Below are 22,642 nucleotides of genomic sequence, written 5' to 3'. Positions count from 1 at the left end.
CCGACCCCGCTGTCATCGCGCCCCCCCCGCTGCCCAGCGCCCTTTGTGCCGGCGGTCGGTGACCTGCGGCGGGGCCTTCCGTGGCCTGGGCGCTGCCCAGCCTCCGCCCGGCCCCGCCGAGGCGAGACGCCGCTTGGGGCAAATGCGTGGAACTTTAGGTGCCTCTCTGGCGTCCGTGGGGCTCAGGTGGGCTCGCCCCCGGGAGAAGGGACGTGGTCTTGGAGTGGGGGAGCCTGGACAACAAAGCTTCCTCCCATTGTTAGAAAGGGGGGGAGCCTCTTGGAGGCCCGGTGCCCAGGCTCGTCCATGGACCGGTGGGGGTAATGGGGCGTTTTCTGTGGGGCCTGGGCTGCCCCTGCCCCAGTGGGGGGCCAGTGGCAGGGCTGGGGGCTTCAGTCCCGGGGCCGTGGCACCCAGCCCTGTGCAGGCTCCTGTCTGGCTGGGGGGAGCGTCTGGGCACGTGTGGGGCTGCCTGGGCATGTGGAGTGTCATGGTGGGGTCTAACAGCTGCCCGCAGTCCCACCCCGTGTCCCTCCTGCACCCTGCAGATGCTTTGGGACTTGGCCACCCTCTCCTCGGCATGGAGCTCGGAACAGGCTTCTTCCCGGCTTTGCGGGGAGCAGGGAGAACTTGGCACCCCCAGCACCCAGGCGCGCTGGGAACCCCACAGGAGCGGTCACAGCCTGTGTTTGAAGCTCCCATTTGTGTGCCTCGCTCTTCCTTCTCCCAGAAGCTCTGATGGATGTGGCGAGGTGGGGGTGAGTGGTTGGCCGGTGGCTTGCAGACTCTGGAGCCCACAGCACGTGCTCCTGTGTGTGACGGGTCAGCAGAGCCCACTGGGGCTCCCAACGGAGAGCAGGCAGTGTCCCCCAAAACCCTGTGCTGGAAAGGGCCCGAGCAGGGGAAGCGTTGGTCTCCCCACGGTTGCCTTGCCTGCTTATCCTGCTGCCAGGGCTTTCTTGAGGCAGGTTCTCTTACCTGTCAGCGTTTACTTGTGCGCTTTAAATTAAAAAGGCAGTTTTTAAGAAGCTAGTCTCCTTCCACTTGACTGAACTTGGCCAGGGCTCTGTTGCATGCAAACGACTGTCCTTCACGATGTGCAGCATTTGCTGGAATCTTGTGCGGAGCCTTCCTGGAAGGGGTGGGAGGATGAAAGCGCTCGCGTAGTGGAGCAGAGGGGTGAGCCTCCTCCTTTCCGACTCGGAGGTCAGGCCCCGATCTCTGTGGCTGAGGAGCCCTCGAGGCCATCACTTCCCTGAAGATGGGCTGGGTGTCAGATGGTGAAGCCCGGACCCTCCAGCCGGCATCTCTGTCCCTGGGTTGCCTCTCATCTCTTCCCTCCTCCAGCCGCTGGCGTGGAGATAAGACCTTGGTCCATTGTATCTGCGCTGGGGTGGCTTTAGGACACCCAGAAAATAATAGCATAGCTTGGACCATGCCTGGAAGGCTGTTGACTTCTCAAAATAGCTTACCAGTGTCTGTGACCTTAGGGGAGAGTGCTGGTTAAGTCTCTCAGTTTCTCTTCCCAACAACCCCTCGTAAATGTCTCTCATTTACTGCTGGCAAGGACGGAGCCCTTTCCCAAGACTGTGGTGGTGCTGTCTCCGGGGAAGTGCAGAGTTCTCCTCCTGGCTCCACAAACCCCGCTCTCTGCAGTGTGGTGGCTTTCCTCTGTCCCTGCCTCGCTGACAGCGAGGAGCAGAACCGTGGGGCTGGTGCGGGTCCATAAAAGGCAGCAGGTGTTGCCTGGATGCGATGACAAAACCCAAACCTGTTGGGTGATTCAGACAGCTCCTCGCTGTGACACAGGGCTTGGCGGCGGAGGAGGTTGTCCTCTGGCACAGAGTGCAGGAATGCATCTCGGCGCGAGGCTGTTGGAAAGGGGCTGGATTTATGGGCTCTCGACCAAAGTCCTCGAGTTCCCCAAGGTGGCCACAGCCTTCTCTTTGCTTCCTACCATCCGAGGAGGCTGTTTGGGGGGGGACAAACTGTTTCTTAGAGCCAGTTCTTGTGCTGGAAACTCCCAGCAGCCGGCCAATGACTCTGTCCGGCTCCTGCCTGTCTTGTGCTTGTTGCTAATCTGCCTTCCTTCCCTCCCGGGACGGCTGTGGGTGTTGCACTGCCTGCTGCTGGTTCAGCAGTCCCTGTGCTCACCCTGCACGGTGACTGCTGTACATGGGGGCTGACCGGTCGAGTAATTTGCTCTGTCATGTTCCCTGGTGACCACAGCCTTTGGGGTGGTGGCGGGTGCCCTGTGGTCCTCCCGCAGTCCTGCTCCGTGGGGAGGAAGCAAGAGTTTTCCCTGCGAGGGGAACTGTGACAACAGCGCAGAGGGTGAGATGAGGTGGCTGCTGGGCGCGGGGGCAAAGCGGTGACTAAGGAGCACAAGCTGCCAGGCACGGTGCCAGGATGGGTGAACCCTTAACCCGGGTGCCCATCACCGCTGCTTCCCTCTGCTTGTTCCAGCCCGGGGCAGCTGTGGGTGGGAGTGAACAGTCTCCTCTTCCCTGCGGGCAGCCTCCGCGCCAGCTTCCTCTGCCCCTGGGGAGGTGAGCTTCCTGCAAGGGGACAGTGATGGGGAGCAGCGGATGCCCAGGAGCTTGTCCCTGTGTCCCCAGCCTTGTGCTGCAGGTCCACGGGGACTTTGCGCTGCAGAGCTCTTACCCCCAGTAAAAATGCTTGTGCCCGTGTGGGCCTGGGGACCTGACCCAGGCTGAGCTAACCCCGTAAGGTTAACTTTAACAGTTCATTGCCCAGATGTTTGTGCTGATGGGAGAGCAGGGTTTCTCCTGTGGAACCACAGCCCTGGCCTGTGTGGCAGAAGGCGGGGTGGCCCTGAGATGGTCGGGGTGCTGCTGGGATGTCGGAAGGCGCACATGTAATCTTTCAGAGTTGGAAGGGACCTCTAGAGATCATCTAGATCACAGGCGTGCTGTCTGGCCACGGTGCTTCACAAAACTGTCCTGGTGGGGTGCCGGACCAGGCCACTGGTGGTTGGGTTTCCAGCGCAAGCGGGGAAGGGTCTGGGCAAGCAGGGTTGGGGTGTGAGCCCTGGGAGTAACTCTCCTACGGCCTGGACAGGGTGCTGGTGCCATACTGGGAGCACTTCTTAAACATCCGAGGCTGGTAAGAGGGCATCCCCTTCGGGACGGCCCTGGGTGGGCTGGCTTCGGTGGCAGCAGCGTGCGAGGGCAGGAGCTGCTATTGTACCTCTGTCCTGGCCCCGACGGCTACCGTTCCTCTGGGCGTTGGCCCCAGTTATAGCGAATGCTGCTCAAAGTTCATCGGCTTCCTGCTGCCAGCCCCTCCGGGGCATTGGGAAGTGGCATGGGCCCTACCTGCCTCGGCCATACCTGCCTCGGACGCTTCCCCGGCGCTGGCACCACGCCAGGGTGGAAGCAGCCGGGACACGGCGGAGGGAGCTGGCAGCAAGGGGAGTTGCCCTCCCCTCTCACCTCATGAGCTGGCTCCTCCTGGGCAGGAGAGCGGCTACCTGGGGCGAGGGGAGTGGGCTCCCTCCCAGGCGTGAGGTGGCTCAGTGTGGCAGTCGGGTAACCCCAGAGTACATGAATATGGAGAACCGATTCCCACCCCGGCCAGGAGGAGGAAGACGTCTCGCTGTCCTCAGCTGACGTGTTTTCCTCTCACCCCCGTCTCGTGTGGCACTCGGGCTGGTCTTTTCTGAGAAGAGCTCCCAGATCTCTTGGCTGGTTCCCTGCGGGGGCTCCTGGCTCCTCTCGCGCCCCACAGGAGAGGGGCGATGGTGGTGCGGGGCAGCCCGCGCGCGTGGGCGGCTGCCGGGGGTGGCAGGGAGGGAGTGTGTGGAACTGCAAAGACGAGTTTTTCCGACCTGGAAGGGTGGGTCACCGGTCGTGTTTGCATGCCGCTGGCAGGCCCCTTGCCCAGTGGAGTAACACATTCTTGCGAGCATGTTGGTGCACGCAGCGCTGCCTGCCGAGCCTGGCGCGGGCGGCGGGCTTGCTCCGGGGGGATGTCATCCCGCGTGGTGCGAACCGGGGTCTGCTGGGGGAGGAGGGGGACAGCCTGGGGGTGCCTCTGGGAGAAGTCCTCTCTGATGTGGGCAGTCTGCCTGCTCCAGGCCGACTTTGTAGCCCTCCTTCCTCTCTGTTTCTATTTTTTTTCCCCCCTTCTGCTTTTACCTGCAGGAGGGAGCTCCCAGGGCCCTGCAGCTCCACTCTGGAGCACACCAGTGTCGCAAACGGGGAAACGTCCTCTCCCTTGATCTCTGCTCGGTGTCTGTCTCCAGCAGCTGGCTTGGGTGGAAAACCACTTCCCTTGGTAGCGAGAGGAGCCGCCCCGGGCAGGGCGGGTGGATGGGCCTGGGGAGCCAAGCTGCTGCGGCAGTCTTATGCTGTGAGGGGAGCTTGTGATTCTGCTTCCCAGGAGTGTCCCCGTCCTGACTCAGGGAGCCTTGGGAATGCCACAAAGCGTGGGGTGGCCCTGTCTGTGTGTGCCCGTTGGCTGGTGGGGTGTGTGAGGGGAGGCTGGAGAGCAGCCGTGCGTGCTCGCCTTCAGTCCCGGTGAGCGGGCATCGTGCTGGAGTTACGGTGTTGGTGCCACTGCGGCTCTGCGGGTAACAAGCCCATCTCTAGGGCACAGTGGGCACAGATGTGTCCTCTTGGGGCTGGAAAATGGCATCTTCCACCCTCTGCTTGTAGGATGCTTTCAGCCCTGGGCAGGAATGTGATACCACCATGGACGAGGAGCCCTCCTATGTGTTCCCTGGAGGCAGGACGCTCCCAGCAAGCTGGCTGGGCTCTGGTCTGCTGGGTGGACCATGCTGACTGGGCTGGTGGTGGTGGTGGTGCCCGTGCCTTCTGTTCCCGGCTGGGTTCCAGGGCGTCTGCCTGTGGGCCGGGGCGGCGGGGAGCGGCCCTTGGCAGGACGTCGTGTTTAGAGCTTACGGGAAAGGGAAGTCACGATGTCATCTCCTGTCTGACCAGGAAACACAGGTTTCCTTCCCTTCGGCTCGCATGGGAGCCTGGGAAGCGGCTTCTCAGGGGCGGGTGGGGGGAGCAGTAGGTAGATGTGGCACCAGCAGATGGTTTGGGGTGGGATGACGCCCTGCCATCCCTCTGAGCTCGGCCAGCCTGTGTGTGTACCTTGGTGGGCACTCGGAGCACCACGAGGGCTGTGCCGTGACCCTGCCATGGCCCATTGGCAGGGCAGCAGCCACCACTCCCTGCCCCCAGCCCTGATTCAGTCGCTGGCTCTTGCCTGATGCTTCTCCGGTGGCTTTTCTTCACCCATTCATTACTGCTCTTGGCAGGGCTCTCCAAGTCCTCTCCGAGTGCCGACGCACGCATGCAATTAGCGAGCAGGGCACCTGATGAGGTCATGCCGAATGGTGCTGGGGTTTTCAGCCCGGCCCCTGGGTGCTTCGTGCTGTGACTCAGCCCAGTGTCCGCCCTGGCTGCTCGGGGAGCCCAGGCTGGCTGGGTGAGGCGGGGGACAGGGGTCCCGCTTCTCCTGGGCTGCTGCCCCTGCGAGGGCAGCTTGGCCTGATCTCGGCAATTCCCTCCGTGCCGCTCCTGCACCGAGTGTTGCTTCACTGCTGGCCTGTTTGCTCGGTGTGGGGAGAGGTGTGGGGCTCGTCTGGCAGAGGGAGGGGTGCCCTGTCTGCCTCTGGGGTGACCCTGGCGCAGGGAGACACACACACACCCCCTCCCGGGGTTGCTGGTGTATGGGGGACCCTGGTCTCCTGCTCCTTTCCATGTTCCTGGTTCCTTGGTGACCTGGCTGCTCTCTGCAGGGAAGGTGGATAATGCCGGCTGGTCCCTGGCCCTGGCGCTCCCCAGGAGAGACCTGTGTGGCTCTGCACTGCTGGTGCTGGGATTCCCACTGCGCTTCCATCCTCTGTGCCCTTCTGTGCTGGTTGGAGCTGAGCAGCCGGGGCCAGGCCCTGGGGACCAGCCTGGCCGCAGGTGTTGGGGGAGGAAATGATCTCAAGCGGCTTCCCTGGAAAGAGGGACAGGGGCTGCAGCGAGGCCGCTGCGCTGGGGAAGGGGTAGAAATCCCAGTGTCCCCATGCCGGGCTGGCACCAGGTCGTCCTCCCGCACCGCGTCCTGGGGTTTAATGGAGGGGGACTTTGCTCCCTGGGCACTGCTAGCACAGCCCTTATCTCTGCAGAGCCCGGCTGATGTTTATTTTCGCTGTGGGAGAGAGGCAGCTGAATGGGAGAGTTCAGCCGGGCGGTGGGTGGGTGGTGGGGGAGAGACAGGGCGAAGGGCAGGGCCCTGGTGTGGCTGAGCCTGGGGGCAGCACTGACCTTCAGCACAACGCCGGGGGTCCCACCGAGCCCTGGGGACATCTCGTGTCCCCCATCGTAGTGGCTGCCATTCCTCGGGCACAGCAAGGAGATGGTGGCTGCCCTGTGTCCCACCGGCTCTGCCGTGCTCCTGGGGCTGGGGTGGCGGAGCCGGAGCTGGGGGGCTGCTCCCTCCTGCCCGGGGGCTGCCGGGTGAAGCAGGAGCCCGCTGGCCGCCGGAGCGCGGCCGGCCCTGGGAATGCTCTGGCCGCGTTCCCAGAGCGCGGCGCTGGGTGTTTGTTTGCCGCTGCGCCCCTGAGGCCTGGCGCTACTGTGACAGGAAGCGGGAACGCCGGGGGGAGAGCGGCCGGCCGGGATCTGCTGTGAAATCCCTTTGTCCCCGCCGAGCGCTCAGCTGCAAATTCCCACAGAGCAGAGAGAGCCGCCTTTGTGCTGCTGAAGGGCTCCCAACACGCGGATCTCCTGGGGCGGGGGCTGCGAGCCGTGGGGCTGGTGCCCCTCTGCGCCAGGGACCCCCGTCCTGCGGCGGTCCCCAGGGTGGGGGGACCCGTGGGGCCGTTGGGGCGGCTGGGGGCAGCAGGGTGGCCCTGTGGCCGTCCCGCTCGGGGATTGCGAGGGGGCGGTGTCCGCCTGGAGCCCGGCGGCTTGGCCGCCTTCCTGCTGGGAGGGACCCTGTCCTCTCCTCCCCGAGAGTGCCGAGGGAAGCTCAGTCTCCCTTCACTTGCTGTGGTGCCGAGGGAGCGGCCAGCGCTTCCCTGCCTGGTGCAGGGGGCCGGCAGCTCCCCCAGCCCGCTGGGGGGGTCTCACTCCGTCCCGGACGGGAGGGAAGGAGCCTCCTCCTGCGCCATGTCCTGGCTGTGCTTGAGAGAGGGGCAAGTGGCCCCCTCGCCTGCCCGGGAGGACAGCTGCCTTGCGGCCGGATTGCTGGCATACCAGCACAACAAGCCTTGCTCTCTGCGGCCAACCCCATGCTCCCCCTCTCTCCCGCCGCCCCTGCTCCGCTGCCTCTCCCTCTTTGTCCTGCCAGGGCGGCCAACGGCACCCGTCATGGTGACCTCAGTCGGGCCAGGGACAGACCCCATCCCAGGGGATCGCCTGCTGTGTTTTGCAGCCCCCAGCTGTGTCCGGACCCATCCCTCAGACCCGATGGGTATGGTGCATTCTTGGGCCCCCTGCCCTTGCTGGGGGGGAAGGACACAGCCTGCTTCCTCCCCTCCGGCGGCCCCACCCTGCCCTTATCGCTCCCTCCTTATCGGCCCGGCTGGCTGCTGGCCCAGCTGGCTGCTGGCCCGCTCCCTTATAAGGTGCGGTGCTGCGTCCCTGCCTGCATCTCCGCAGGTGACTCCCTCGGGAGGGAGGCTTTCCTGGCGCAGCGACGTGGCCTTCGTCCCCAGCACTGGGGGTGGCAGGTGAGGTTGCCCAGTTGGCGGACCTGCTGCTGGTCCGACCAGTTGGGCGCGATGGGTGGAGGCGAGCGGCTCCCTTCCCGCTGACACCCGCGGCGGCAGCTGCTCACGGCGCTTTGCCTGCTCTCGCCGCTGCCTGGGGCTGGGCTCCCACCCCAAAGGTGGGGCTCTGCTGGGGCAGGTAGGCGCCCAAGGCGGTGTCTGACCCGCCTGCGGGAGCAGCCCTTTCCTGGCCGGGGAGGGCCAGCTGGCCACCCACCATCCCGGCCAAAGTACCTTGTGACTGCACTCCGAGACCTGCCTCTGGGGAGAGCCCTTTCCAGTGGGGCCAGGGGCCGAGGGGGCAGCTGAGCACCTCGTTGGGAGATGGGGGACCCTCTCCCCAGTGGTGGGGTCTGGCAGGGCTTGGGCAGAGCGGGCTGGGGAGTGTGAGGAGGGTGGCCCGCACAACCTGGAGCGAGGAGGCAGCTGCCCAGATAGGCGGGTCCCTCCCTGGTGTGCTGGTCTGTGGTGGGAGCTGGCAGCGCCAGCGGCGGGCATGTCCCTACCTCTGGGGTGGCAGGAGGGAAACAGCCATGGCCAAAACTCTCCATTGCCCACACGGGGACGTGGGAGCTACTGCCAGCCATCAGCCATGCTGCTTCCCCCCGGGGCTGCGGGCTGCTGTGCTCTCCTCAACTGAACACAGAAGCAGGTGAGACAGGGATGAGCTTGGGCCTGTGGGTGTTCTGCCTGGTGGCCTGCTGGCTTGCTGCGCCTTGGCTAGCGTTAGTGCTTGCTGCCTCGGGCAGGCTGAGGTCTAAGGACTGATGCATGAGCCTGGACCCTGTGTGCAGGGGGGTGGAGAGATGCCAAAGATGTTGGCGCATTTGTTTTTCAGCTAATTGAGACTGACCAGAAGCCTGTGGTGAATTAGCAGGGCTGTGAACCTGCGCAGAACAAGCAAGTATAACGTGCTGCAAGCGCTCGGACAATTGCAGGCTTGAATTATTGATGTGGGTTCTGTTTTTTTCTAAGTGCATCATGATGGGCAACTGGAACCAGGAGAATTTGTTGCTTCCTCTCTCTCTGGAGGACGGGGGTCTGGTGCTGAGGGCTGTTAATGCTGGCTTTTGCAGGGCGGGCAGCCAGCTGGCTCTCCTCAGAGTCTCTCAAATTGATAGGGCGAGGCGAATTATTTGAGCGATGCTGCTGTTTTTCTTGTCTCTTGGGTGCTGGGGACTGTGTTGGAGCAGGAGTGAGTTCCTCGGGCTCCCCTCAGCCTGGTGTGAGCCCAGAGCTCCTGGTGTCCCTGCAGGGGCTCAGCCAGCCCGGGTGAGCGGTTGGGTCCCTCCTGGCCCTGGCCACGGCTGGTGGGGAGCAGCTGGAGGAGGGGGGCTACGAGGGGTGTCCGCCCGTGGTGACAAACATTGCCACTTGCTTAACAGGTGCCGGGGGGGGCCCACAAACAAGCAGCAAAGCTGCGGGGAGGCCATGACTTGTCAGTCAGAGCCGATGTGACGCTGTGTCCCCCTCCCTGGTGGCAGAGGGCTGTTGGGAGCGAGCACCTGGAGCATCTCGGCGGGGAGCTGGGGCACGGCTGATGTGGCAGAGGTGGCTTGTGGCTTTGTAGGTGCCTGGGTTGAACTTTGCCCAAAATCCTCCATGCTGAGGCAGTGTCCGTAGCTCCAAGGATCCCAGGACCTTTGTGTGGTAGCTCTCTGGGGACTCAGGGTGCGGACTGGGGCTGGAACAGGTCCTTGGAAAGACCCAGGTGGGGGCTGGGTACTGGAGATCCCCCGTGCTGCAGCAGGTACTGCCTGTCAAACCTCCTGCCCGTGTCTTATCTGCCAGATCTTGTCCGTTCTCCCCGGCCTGTGGTGTACAATTCCCCATCTGCCGGCTTGGTCTGGGCCCCGGGGTTAATCTTTCTGTGGCTGACGGGGAGGCACTCCTGATGGGGAGCCTTCAAGGCCTGAGCTCCATCCTCTGGCAGAGGAGGGTGCAGGTCATCCCTAGGTGGGCATGGCTGTGGTTTGGCCCTGGAAGTTATTTTTCCAGGCAAAGTGTTTGTTCTGGGGGAAGGCAGTCCTCTCCAGAAGGAGGGGCAAGGGGTTTTGGAAAAATGTGCCATGTCAAAGCTGCCCCCAGAGGAAGAGCTTTGGAGGTCTTGGTCAGGATTTAGGGTGTCTTTCAGGCTACTACCAAGCCTTGAGTCCAGCCAGGAAGGTTATGGTGGGTACCCGTGGAGGGAAGCTCTGTGCATGCACATTGGCTCGTGGCTGTCTCCCTGCCAGGGGGCTCTGAAGGCACCGCACATTGGAGATCTCTGGTGGACCTGCTCTGGCTTCAGGACCTCTGGGCGCTGCACAGGGTTGTGCTGGTGCCAGGAAGACAGGAGATGAGATAAGGCCAGAGGGATTTGTATGTAAAGCTTTCTGGGTAGCTGCATTGGTCCCTGGCAGTCCCCTCTTGCTGATAGCCATCGGGGAAGTCTCTGGTGCTTCTTCTGCCCTGGGGCAGAAGCTGCTCCGGGGTGTGTTTTGTCTTTAGGCTTTTTGTTTTGCCCTGAACCAGCCAGCTGAAATATTTTTGGCTTGCTGGGGTTTTTAAGTAACGGGTGTGTCAGCAAGTGCTTCTCTTATGATGAAAAGGCTTTCATGCAGCCGTCCTCAAAGATGGTCAGGGTCTGGCTTTGGAAAAATGCTCTGTAGTTGTATCTTCAGAGGCTGGGGAGGAGGGGGGGGAATGGGCGCAAAGTGATCCCTGGAATTTCACCCTTGCGGGATCAGGCGCATTTGGCTTCGAGCTGTCACAAGCATCTTGCTGGCTGAGGCTCTCCTCTTCCCTCCCCTCCCAGTGCTGCTTTGAAGGTGACCAGTGCCCAAGCTGTCACTGGGAGGTGGTGAGGGGTTCTGCTGTGCCCAGGAAGCCCCTGTCCCCGCAGTGCCGCTGTGTGAGACATGTCAGGAGGAATTTGGGGCAGATTCTCCACATCTGGGTGGGCGTAGGGCTGAGTGGCTGTTTGGGGTTTGTGTGTTAGCCAGCTGTCAGGCAACGGCTGCGCTCCAGCCCAGGATGGCGCTGGCGTGTGTCTGTGGGGAGAGCTGGGGACAGTGCTTGCTAACCTCCCTGGACTGGCACTGACGCTCGGTAATTACATCTTTAATCCTGGATCGATGAAGACTAGATGGCTGGAAGGAGAGTGGAGGGAGGTGGTGTGTCCTGGCGGGGGAGGCCGCAGGAGGAGAGCTGGACAAGCCCCTCGGCCGCAGGCACCCTGTTCTGCTGGCATCCCTTGCCCGTGATGGAGCCCTGCTGCGGTTCAGGGCAGGGGTGACAGCCCTGCACGCAGGGCGGGCGCCAGGCACTCAAAGAACCCCTGCCCCACTGCTGAACATGGCTGACCTGTGGAGAGACCCTCAGGACCCCACTCTTGAGCATCAGTTGGCTGGTGTTGGGTCTGCAGAGCCATGGGCTCCACTACAGCCTGGCCGCCCCTCAGCTGTCCCCTCTCCCAGAGGATTTTCTGCCCCAACCTGGTGGCCGTGCGTGTTCCCGCACCCCTCCCACCCGGGCTGGAGGGATGTTTGAGTGCGAGGGGACAAGGAGAGCTGGCGGGCCAGGGACCTGTCCTGTTCCTTCCCCCTGCTGTTGTGTTTACTCCCTGTGGAAGGGACGGGAAGGAAACAGCCTCGCAGCTGCTCTGGCCCCTTATCTGGGGCCCTTAACGGCCCTGCAAGTTTCATTGTTAGCTTCCACATTCTCCGGCCGTGTTCCCAGGGGATGTGCAGAGATGGGGACGTAGGGCTGGGGAGGCTGCAGGGCCCGCCTGGCAGACGTGGGGCCGGAGGAATCCATGGGGTTGTTGTCTCTCCTCCGTGCCTTCCCGCAGAGGCAAACCCTGCTGGTCTGTGCTTGCTGCTCACTGCCGAGGCTCCTCGCAAGCGGGCGAGCCCGTTCACAAGAGCAGGGGCTCAGCTAAATCCCTCCACGAGGCCAGCATGCTGCCTCCATCCTCACGCACCCCAAAAACATGCCTCTTCTGCATAGAGATGGTCAAGGGCAGGCTGGGCAGCCATTAATAGCAGCACACCTACTTGGGCAGGGTCATGCTGTGGAGGGTCCCTTCTCTGCAGGGGGGTGTTCCTCTCTTTAGAAGGGCTTGGTGAAATACCGCTCTGGAAATGAATCGCAACAAGCCAATGGGGCTTGTGGCTGTGGTTTTGGATGCTCCAGTGGTGTGGGGTGTCTGGGTGGTCGGACCATCCCCTGACCTGCTGGAGAAGTCTGGGATGCGGCAAGGAGGTGCTCCCCTTTCTTGGGGGAGAGGAAGGGGGTCAGTGGTCCAGGCTGCCTCTCCCCAGCACCTGGCTGGCTGCAGCAGCCCCCCTGCAGTGGGACTCCGTGGGGCTGGAGTCCTGTGTCCGTGGGGGCTGACAGTGGCCTTCAGTGAGTTCCAGAAGGCAGAGGACCTGCGTCCCTGCTTGAAGTGGGTGGCTGCCCACCAAAGGTGGGGAGTGTTTGACTCAAGGGTGAGAAGTGGGATGTGTCGGCACTGTTCTGGGAGGCACCAGGCCTCTCCTTCAGAGGATCTCTGTTGCAAATGCGTGAGGCAGGTGAGACCTGGGAGCAGCAAGGGTCAGGGCTGTCCCTGCATTTCCATACAAGGCTTGGGGAGTCAATCTGTTGAAAAAGCCTTAGGGCATACCTGTTGCAAGGTGGGAGGGGTGGAAAGCTGCGTGCATGAGCCAGGAGTCATGTCTGGGAGCCTCCAAGAGCCTGCTTGGGCTCCTGAGCCAAGAGTGGTGGGCTGTGTTCCTGCTGGGGCGCGGACTGGCCGGCGGGCATTCCAGCCCACGTCGGGCTGGGAGCTGGAGCGGGTGTGCGTGTGCCACAGCTTCGTCTCTTGCTGGACATCGCATGGGCACGGGTGGAACAACTGGATTTTTTTATTGATGAAGGCAGATTACAGGGTGGCGGTGACCAGATGTTCCAGTGTGCTGCAGGCGGCCTCCAAAGGGCTTGGAAAAAGTCCACCCTGCTTTGCTGGGCTGAGTCGTGGTGGTGCCACGGTGTCCGATAAGCGCCAGGGCTGCCTGTGTCAGAGGGAAGCCTTTGAGGGGCAGAGCAACAGGGAGGAGTGGACTCCTTGGGAGTGGGGGAGGCATTTCAGGAAGGGTTTGATCTGGATACACTTGAGATAGTGTGGGAAATTAATAAAAAAAAAAAAATAAAAAGCCCTGCTCTGAGCTCCTCTGAACCAGCATCTGCTGCAGGCCGGGACTGGAGAGGCAGCCGCAGGGAGCGTGGGGCTCTGGAGGGACAATACTGCCCGTGCTCTTGGTCCCAGGTCACTGCTACAGCCGTGCCGGGGTGCTGGCACAGGGGGAGTGGGCAGAGCTGATGCTGGAGACCGTGGGAAAGCAGCTTCTGTGCCGGCTGCCTGGCTCGAACGAGTCCCCACATGCCTGCCATGACTGCTCGGGTTTGGGAAAACCTCTGGCGGGCCTGCTGGGACTCGGCTGCGCGGGGGGCGGAGGGCTGAGCCCTTGCCACTCCTCTGCGCCTGGGCCGGTCCCCCGTCAGTGGGGAACAGTCGGAGATGCTGGGGGGCCGCTGTGGGAGCAGCGCCATGTGTGCCTCCCCACCAGCCCTCAACAGGCACTGCCCCGTCCCTCAGAGAAGGGGGGGTGGGAGAGAGGAGCCTGTTTCCCCGCTCTGTTGCGTGCCCTCCCTCTGTTCTGAGTGTGATTTTGACCTCCTGTCCTGCTGTCCCTGCAGCTCTCTTCCCTCCCGCTTCCTCACTGTGGTGGCTGGGCTCTCTCCCCCATGACTCTCTGCGTCTAGACCTGGCTGTCCTGTGCCTTTGCCAATCAAACCCGAACTTCCTCCTCTGACAGGTCTGTATGGAAGAATATTGCCTTTCTCTGTCAAAATATGTTGATTGTGGTGTGCTCATTCGCTGTTCCCCTTTGGGAGGCGATGCTGGCGGGGTCCAAGCCAGTGCCCGTCCCTAGGCCTGTGGGCTGAGGACCTCCTGGGGCGGCTGCAGCCCTGAGAGCCCTGGTGAGAACCTGGAGAGTGGTGACTTTTGGCAGCAGTCGAAGGGGCTCATGGTGTCCCCTTTAGGGGGATCCTGTCCCACTTCATCCCCTTTCCTGGGTAGGAAGGAGCTGTGGAGCTGGGACTCACTCCCCACCTCTTGTCACACTGGGGAGGAGGTAGCAGAGAAGTGACACAGCCTTCTCCCTCAGCCCTTCCCTGGAGGAAATAATGGGATGTGGGTGATTTCTCATTCTGTGCCCTGTTCTGCCCCAGGACGTGCCCTCCCCCCCCGCCACTGGCTGCAGGAAGCTTTTCCTTCCAGGGGAAGTTTTCCTGCAGCCTGAGGAGGGCCCTTGTGAGAAGAGGGAGGACACAGCAGCTGTTCTGAGCCTGGCTCTACCCCAGCTGTTTGGTGTGGTGGGGGAGGACCTTCTGCCCCCCAAGTGCCGCTTCCCCAAGCTTAAATGCTGGGGCAAGGACCATCTGAGTCTCACTTAGGGCTGTGCTGCTCTGAGACCCTCTTGCCAGCTCTCCGGTGTGGGTGGGAATGGGTGTTAATGCTGTAAGATAATTTTTTTTTTTCTTGTTCTGAGAATCTGTCTTAACGAAATCAGTCTCTTCTGACCGCTCTTCTCTCCTCCTTTCCTCCCCCAAATCATGTGCAGTGAAGAGAGGGGCTCCTGCCCTTCTGGGTCACTTTTCTTCCCCTCACCTTGACACCAAGCCACCTCCGCTTGTGCCTCCCTGTGCCCCCCGCCCTGCCCGTCCTGGGCACCCATCACCCATGGACGACTCAGAAGTGGAGTCGACCGCCAGCATCCTTGCCTCTGTCAAGGAGCAGGAGGCACAGTTTGAGAAGCTGACCCGGGCGCTTGAGGAGGAACGGCGCCATGTCTCAGCCCAACTGGAACGAGTCCGGGTCTCCCCACAGGACGCCGGCCCGGGCTTGGCCAACGGCACGCTCACCCGGCGGCACCAGGTAAAAAACCCCCTCGGCAGAGGTGGGTGTGGAGGCTCCCGGAGCCCCCATCTGTGTCAGTCCTGCCTTGGTGGGGGCAGCCCTGGGCCTGGCTCCCTTCCTTTGGCCCTCCTTGGGTAGGTGAGGTGGAGGAGGGCTAGGCTGGTCTTGCAACACTGATGGTGCTCTTTGTGCACTGGGGCTGAAGGTGGTCTGGGGACGTGCAAACCTACCTCGTCAGCAGGAGTCTTCTGGGGAGAAGGAGCCAGCCCGGATGGTCAGCTCTGGTTTGGTTCTGTGAAGACTGGAAGCTGTCTGTGTTCAGTACCTGGGCATCTTGGCTCCCCATCCCACCCAGCTTCTTGGAAGGTGGCCGAAATGCAGGGATTGGTGTACAGCTGTGGGGGAGTGTGTGTGTCTCTAGTGTGATGGTGGGCAAGTCCCTGCAGTCTCGGTCTGTCCCCCAAACAGCCAAACCAGGGCTGGGAGAGATCTCTTAGCTCTACAGGGCTGGAAATGTGGTTTCATCTGCCTTGGCTTGAGGTCTCTCTCCTGTTCTCGCTTTCCCGGCCTCTGTTTTGGGGAGGGCTGCTTGGAGGGCTGGTGTGTGGTGTTGTGCCTTGCCGGCAGGTGGAAAGGCAGGTACCTTTCTGTCTGTGGAAGGTGGTGGTGCGAGGAGAGACGTGTGGGTCGGGGGAAGGAAGGGGTGGGCAGAGCAGGAACGTGAGAGAGTCAAACAGTAGCACGCTGCAATCAGCCGCTGAGCATCCGCGCTGTGCCCCCGCAGTGCCGGGGGGCCTCTGGGACATCGCTTGCATCCTCTGCGTCAGAAGATGTGGAAGGTCTCCAGGGCCATGCTGGGGAGCAGGGAAGGGTCTTGGCCATTCCATCAGGGGAGCTGGGATGTCTGGAGGGGCACTGAATGGCGTGTCCTCCAACTCTTCCCCAGGCTGGAACGGGGGGTGGTTTGCTGCAAGTTGCACAGACCCCCGTGGAGTGTGTTCCTCTCCTGGGAGTGACATGTGGGGTGTGCGTTGGGTGTCTCGGACGCAGGAGATGGCCTGCTCGGAGCCTGGCAGGGAAGGGGTGGATGGATATATGGGATCCCGGCAGTGGGAGATCAGCCTGGTAACAGGCCTGCCATGGTGCTCTGTGTTTCAGAACGGCCGTTTCTTGGGCGATGCTGACCTGGAAAGGCAGAAATACCCAGATCTGAAGCTCAACGGCCCGCAGGTAAGGGGGCTGTCGGCAGCCCGCTTTCCGGGAGGGGGGAGCAGGGCAGGGCTCCAGTGTCCCCACCCGAGCTGGGTGAGGGCGACTTGTGTCTCCAATGTGCCTGCCCTGGCTTGAAGGGGAGTTGGGTGCGGGGTTGTTGGTACCCCTTGCCATGCAAGAGTATATCGGGGCTCCCTGAGAGGTGAGATCTCTTGGCTGGCTGGCTCCAGGGGCTCCCATGCTGGCAGTGGGGTCTGACTGCCTGTCCCCTGCTCCCCTCAGGACCACAGCCACCTCTTGTACAGCACGATCCCCAGGATGCAGGACCCGGGCCAGATTGTGGAGGAGACCTACACTATGGAGGAGGACCCAGAAGGGGCCATGTCAGTCGTGTCTGTGGAGACATCAGATGATGGGACGACCCGGCGTACAGAGACCACGGTACAGGCCTGGGGAGGGCATGAAGGGGCAGAGCTCTGGCCAGGGACCACGATGGCTGGGCTGCTGCAGCCCTGACGTCTGCCATGCCATGAGCTAAAACGGGGTGTGAGATCTGCCTGGAGAAAGGTGCTGGGCTGGAAGGGGAACCTGGGGATGCAGGGGTGTGGTGGCTTTCCTGATGGGAGCGTGTCCTGCATGTGTCCCTCTAGGTGAAGAAGGTGGTGAAGACTGTCACCACCCGGACGGTGCAGCAGGTGCCGGTGGGGCCGGATGGGTTACCTTTGGAAACCTCCCCTGTCACCAGCAACTACGTCCAGACCATGGACAGGAACTTCCGCAAGAATGGCAATGGGGGCCCCGGTGGCTACCTGAGCCAGCCGGGCACAGCCACCCTCCCTCGTAACTACCACTACCCCGATGGCTATGGCCGCCCCTACGAGGATGGCTACCCAGGCAGCGATCACAACTACGGCAGCCTGTCCCGTGTCACCCGCATTGACGAGCGCTACCGTCCATCCATGGACACCTACCGGGCCCCCAGCCGCCAGGACATCTATGGCCCCCAGCCTCAAGTGCGTGTCGGGGGCAGCAACATGGACCTCAACCACTTCCACCCCGAGCCGTACGGCCTGGAGGATGACCAGCGCAGTGTGGGCTTTGAAGATGTGGACTACGGGATTATGTCTGACTACGGCACAGCCAGGCGGGCAGGGACCCCCTCTGATCCCCGGCGGCGGCTCAGGTAAGTGGCAGGAGGCACTGGAGTGGGGGATGCCATGGGGGTCCCGTTAACTTCACCTTCGTCAGAGGAAGGATGATCACAGAGACAGTACCATGAGCTGAGTCATGGGCGGCTCATGCAGGAGAAAACTTGCATCCGCTTCTAATTGTCCGCTTAATTGGCGGTTAAAACACAGTGCTAATTGAGCTGGTCGTCCTGCAGCAAGGAGTTCCACTGGGCGGTCGGACGTAGCTCCGGGCCCTTCGTCTCTGCCACCCCTTCTGCTGATGGGACGGCGGGCTCATCTGCGCCCTGGCCTGGCGTATCCCGCTGGGAAGCGTGCCCGGTGCAGGCTGTGCGGTGCAGCCCTGCAGCAGCAGCCTCGTGATGCGGTTCCGGGAGCTGAGAGCAGCCCCGGGAGCGGAGCTGAGCCCGGGGCTGGAGTGAGCGAGGCTCAGCCCTGCGGTGCCCGGAGCCTTCCCGTAGTGTCCCGGCTGCAGGGCAGGGCGGGAGAAGCTGCTCAACCTGTTTGGCAGCAGCAGCTTCTCCCCCTCCTTTGTCTGTGGGTGATTGGCGGCTTCTCCAGCCCAACTGCTGAGACACAGCCCCACCGCTGCCCCCGAGCAGGGTCCTGGTGGTCCCTTACCTGCCCTGCCAGCCATGCAGCTGGCCGTCCCGGGGTGTTACGTGCCTGAGGCCGTGACTCCTGTGGCCTGGTGTCTTGTGGCAACTGCCTCTCGCACAAACACTGCCGCTGCCTGCTGAAGCCTCTCGGCCGGCCTGGCTTGCTGCCTGGGTGTCAGGCAGGGCTTGGGGAGGTGCTGTAGGGGGCTCTGAGGGTGGGGAGGAAGGAGTGGAGTGAGGAGCTGAGCCTGGGTCCCAGAGATGGGGAGAGGGCTGTGTCAGCAGGCCGGGATGGATGTGCATCTCCGGCGTGCCCCGGGGCTGGGGGAGGCGGGCAGGACAGGTAAGGCTGAGCACAGGCTGGTTAAGCTCCTAGGGCATAAAACAGAGGCAGGGGGAGAGACCCGAGGGAAAGGAGGCTCTTGCCAGCCCCCATCAGAGATCCACCCATCTCGAGGCACGTACTGTAAATCCACGGTAGCTCCTGGCTGCTGAAGGGACTGAAGGAGGAGCTCTGTCTGTCCTTTCGGCTTTTGCCAGCGCAAGTGTTTCTCTTGCTGTGCTGAACCAGTCGGGGCGGTTGCTCACCCAGATTGATTTCCCTGCCCTGCCTCGCCTTGCGAAGCCTGTGCCGGTTAGAGGAGGGCTGGCAAGGCGACCCCCGCTGCCTGCACCCGCTCAAGCTGCCTGGCAGAAGCCAGCGATGGCAGTTTGATGGCCGTCCCCTCGGTGAGCAGCCTGGGCAGAAGGGGTTAAGCAGCGTGTCCAACCCGAGGCTGCTTCGCCCCAACCTGGGGCTGCGGAAGGAGCAAATGCCAGCCAAGACAGAGGCTCTGCCTTGCAAACCTCCCCTGGGTTCCTGCCCTGCCCAGCACGAAGGGGCAGGAGCCCTCCCTGGATGGCCCAGTCTGAACAGCTTGTCCTTTGAGCCCACGAGTCCTCTCTGCTGGGCTCGGGGGTGTCCGTGCTTCTTCTGCCCCTCCAGATCCTGGGGGACAGGAGTTGCAGGAGCCGGGTGTGGAGCCAGATACAGGAGCTCCAGCCAGGCAGGAGACCAGGGGAGTTGGGTCACAACAGAGGGAGAAGGTCCCATTTCCAAGCACGGCCAAGGAGCAGCCCTGGTGGAGATGTCACCTTGTCCTGCAGGGATGGTGGAGGCTATTGAAGATGGGTTGGTGCAGCCCATGAGCAGGCTCTCCCTCCCCAGGCAGACCGATAAAGATCGCAGCAATCTGTGGAATCCAGGCGCTGTTGAGCTTGGCTTGTCCCATGCCTTCTCAGTTACCATCCACACTCGGCCGCCAGGCTCGCAGGAATGGGAAGAGGCGAGATCAGCATCCCCCCTGCCTCAGAGATGTTTGTCTTGAGCGGGGGCCTGGCTGTTAATGACTTCCTTCAGGGGGGCAGCCTGCCAGGCATGCGGGAGATGGCAGAGCACGTTGAGCTGAGACACGCAGCCCGTGCTGGCTGCCATCGGCCACAAAGCATGTGGGTCCCCTCTCGTGTGGCTCTCGGAGCTCCCTCTCTGCAGGGGAAGAGAGAAGGGGGGTCAGCGGCAGTGCAGGGTGTCCTCCCCCTCCCCGCCAGCCCATCTCACCTGGAGGGGCTGGGGGGCATCGGCACTGAAGGACCCTCGTGGCTGGGCAGGAGCTCCCTGGGTGCGTGAGTCTTGGCATGGGAGCTGGGTCGGCTGCCGGCTGTGATGACAAGGATCGGGTGGCTCGTTTGCAGCACTGGCACTCGCCTGCATCTCACTCCTGCTGCGAGGATGGTGTCGGTGCACTGAGCACCCTGCGCCACAGCAGTGGGGAGCGACTCCCCGGAGTAGCCAGAGTCCTCAGCATCTCTTAGTAGCCGGGCCACGTGGCAAGCAGTGCATTCCCCCTTGGGACATGCTTGAAAGCCAGCCTCGCAGCCCACTGCCACCATCTGTGGTGGCACTGTGTAGGGGATGCGGCTGTGGAAGCAGCTGCTGTGTGGAGCCGGTGGTTTTAGGGAGTCCTGTACCAGAGGCTGTAGGGGAAGCTGTGGCGTAAGGAGCAGAACCTGCTGCCATCCTTCCTTGCGACTTCCCCTGCCTGCACCTGATTTGGGAGCTCAGAAGGTGGCTGAGCAGTCCTGGGACAGACGTGAGCCAGAGGGTGATGCCTCGTCCTGGACCTTGGTCGTGCGTCCCCAGTGTCCCAGCACAGCAGGGGTAACAGCGGCGGTCAGGGCGCTCCGTTTAAGTGCCAAGTCCCCTCCCATCCCTTTCTGTTGGAAATTGCTAGATTCCTCTGCCTGGGTGGGGGAAGGATTATATTGCCAGTGACTACAAAAATAGGGCGAGAATCTGTGATTTTGTGCGGTGTGTGCTCTGTGGGTGTTAAATGTCACACTGGCTCATGGGGGACTAGTTGCACTTTCTGCAGCTTCCATGTGCTTGTTGGGGCTCGTTCCCAGTGCTGCTGGGTCTGTGGGTGAACTGTTCCTCCCCAGGGCATGGGCTCTGGGACCACAGCTCTTCCCTGCGCCAGAGCTGGGAGCGGTGGGGCTGATCCCTGGAGCCCGGGTGTCTCTTGATGCCCAACTAAGGCTGTCCCCTGGGCAGCAGCACAACTTGAGTGTATCACCAGGCGTGTACAGGCAAAAGGGTTTGAGCCCCATCCTGGGTAAAAATGATGCTCTGAAATAATGGCAGTGGCTTGGTCTGGCTGCAACTTGTGTGTCTGGGAGCAGCCAGGCAGTGTGGCAGAGAACCGGGTGGCCTGAAGCTGGGCTCTGGGCTTGCTGGGCCCACGCAGTGCTGGTGTAAGGGCTGGGGAGCCCCTGGGTGATTTGCTCTCCCAGCGATCTGCTGTGGTATGAACTTGCCCTCTAGTGGCTGCGGGCCCAGATGGTTTTTCGTGCCTCTGGGGCTGGCTCCTGCCTCCATGGAGGTTACACAGAGACTGGGATCCAGCCTCTGACCCAAAAGCTAAACCCGGAGAGTGGGTGGGAAGGGACTGGAAGAGCTGTTGAGGCTGCCTTCTCCTGGGGGACAACCTCCTGCTTTCTGAGCAGGCCCAGGGACTTGTGTGAGGTGGCCTCCTGCAGCTACAAACTGCTGCTGGACCCAGTAGGAAGGTGCCCCAGTGCTGCTCTGCTGCCTGGCTCCCAGCCCTGATGGGCATCTGCCCGGCGCACTCCAGCGGGGTAGTGGTGACTAGACTGTGCACGCTTCAGCCCATCTTCTGGTGGGTTGGAGGGGGCACAGCGTTCCCCCTGCAGGGCTAGGACTCATGCTGATGCCTTCTGTCTTCTCTCCTAGGAGTTATGAAGACATGCTGGTGGATGAAGTGGCCCCTGACCGGTACTACTGGGCCCCTCTGGCTCAGCATGAGCGGGGTAGCTTGGCCAGTCTGGACAGCCTGCGGAAGGGAGGTCCAGCCCCAGGTAACTGGCGCCAGCCAGAGCTGCCGGAGGTGATAGCCATGCTGAGCTTCCGGCTGGACGCCGTCAAGTCCAACGCGGCCGCCTACCTGCAGCACCTCTGCTACCGTAACGACAAGGTGAAGACAGAGGTGCGCAAGCTGAAGGGTATTCCCGTGCTGGTGGGATTGCTAGACCACCCTAAGAAAGAGGTGCACTATGGTGCCTGTGGAGCCCTCAAGAACATCTCCTTCGGCAAGGACCAAGACAATAAGATTGCCATCAAGAATTGTGATGGGGTACCTGCTCTGGTGCGCCTGTTGCGGAAGGCCCATGACATGGATCTCACGGAGGTCATCACAGGTAATGGCTCCAGGGAGGAGCGGAGGGGCTAATCTGTTGGTTGAGGGATGCACAGTGTGGGTTTTTAAGCCCACATGGTCTGAGTGATCACCTCCCGCTTGTGGCATTGCAGGAACACTGTGGAACCTGTCCTCGCACGACTCCATCAAGATGGCCATTGTGGATCATGCACTACATGCTCTGACCGATGAGGTTGTCATTCCTCGCTCGGGCTGGGAGCGGGAACCTAATGAGGACTCAAAACCCCGCCATTTCGAGTGGGAGTCAGTGCTCACCAACACCGCTGGCTGCCTTAGGTATGGGAAGGGGGCTACCAACTGCTGGCAGAGAGCCGGCATGGGTTGGGGCTGCTGTGATGCTTCTTCCTGGCTGCTCCTGCTAGCTTTCTGGGACTGACAAAGGAGGTCTGCGGAGGAGCTGTTCTCCTAGGACAGCTACTGGTGATGCAGTCTTTGATTTTTTTGGAGGTGTTTCTTGGTGGAGGGGGGTAGTTTTTCCCTGGTTAGAGCTCTGCTGGGTGTGGGCTGTTCCTTGCTGTCTCTCCCATGACGGTTCTCTCCTGCCTGCCAGGAACGTGAGCTCAGAGCGGAGTGAGGCCCGTCGGAAGCTGCGGGAATGTGACGGGCTGGTGGATGCCCTGATCTATGTCGTCCAGTCTGAGATCGGCCAGAAGGACTCGGACAGCAAGGTACCACAGCAGAGGTGTTGTGAGGGCACGTGTAGAGCTCTGCCCTTGTCAGCCAGCTCTAGCAGGGCTCTGCTGTTCATGGTGGCTGAAGCTGGGTTCATCCCCAGACAGATGAAGAATGGATGGGGGCAATTTCACCCGGGGAGGGGGGGATTTGGTCTGACAGGGCTATCTTGGGAAAACCCAGTCCAGGCTCATGCCTTTCCATGGTCTCTGCTTGGGAAGAGGTAGCCTGTGTGGGGTGTGACCTGTTTGACCAGGAGGTGTCTGGCCCTCAGCCTGCAGTAGGAGTGTAGGCCCCCTGACAGGGGTCTAGTGGTGTCACTCATCCCCACGCTGGTATCCCCTGGCTCAGGGCTCCCTGATCTGCCTTGACCAGGCATTGGCTTGAATTTTCCTTGAGACTTGCCTTGGACCTTTTGTGCTTATGGCAGAGAGATTTTTGGCCCAGCAGAGTATGAGCTCATGCCTGCGGAACTGGCCATGCCTCCTGCTTTGGGATGAGGGCATGCTCCGGCT

The 22,642-nt window shown here is 62.1% G+C and overlaps 1 protein-coding gene across 7 annotated transcripts in view; it reads left to right on the top strand.

Moving 5' to 3' along the window:
• CTNND1 (catenin delta 1) overlaps positions 1-22,642 on the top strand; it is a 30,967-nt gene that overhangs the window by 1,015 nt on the left and 7,310 nt on the right. For 6 of the 7 annotated variants that reach the window (XM_063331682.1, XM_063331684.1, XM_063331683.1 and 3 more), the window contains exons 2-9: positions 13,460-13,578; positions 14,389-14,702; positions 15,843-15,914; positions 16,179-16,337; positions 16,547-17,079; positions 20,972-21,435; positions 21,548-21,731; positions 22,006-22,123. In XM_063331682.1, coding sequence (XP_063187752.1) covers positions 14,508-14,702; positions 15,843-15,914; positions 16,179-16,337; positions 16,547-17,079; positions 20,972-21,435; positions 21,548-21,731; positions 22,006-22,123 — 1,725 coding nt within the window. In that variant the 5' untranslated portion in view covers positions 13,460-13,578; positions 14,389-14,507. The remainder of the gene's footprint in view (positions 1-13,459; positions 13,579-14,388; positions 14,703-15,842; positions 15,915-16,178; positions 16,338-16,546; positions 17,080-20,971; positions 21,436-21,547; positions 21,732-22,005; positions 22,124-22,642) is intronic. The other variant, XM_063331685.1, reaches the window with a different exon arrangement.

This window comes from Chroicocephalus ridibundus, chromosome 4 (assembly GCF_963924245.1).
Source record: "Chroicocephalus ridibundus chromosome 4, bChrRid1.1, whole genome shotgun sequence".
Classification (NCBI taxonomy): domain Eukaryota; kingdom Metazoa; phylum Chordata; class Aves; order Charadriiformes; family Laridae; genus Chroicocephalus; species Chroicocephalus ridibundus.
This window is presented reverse-complemented; position numbering and strand designations above follow the sequence as displayed.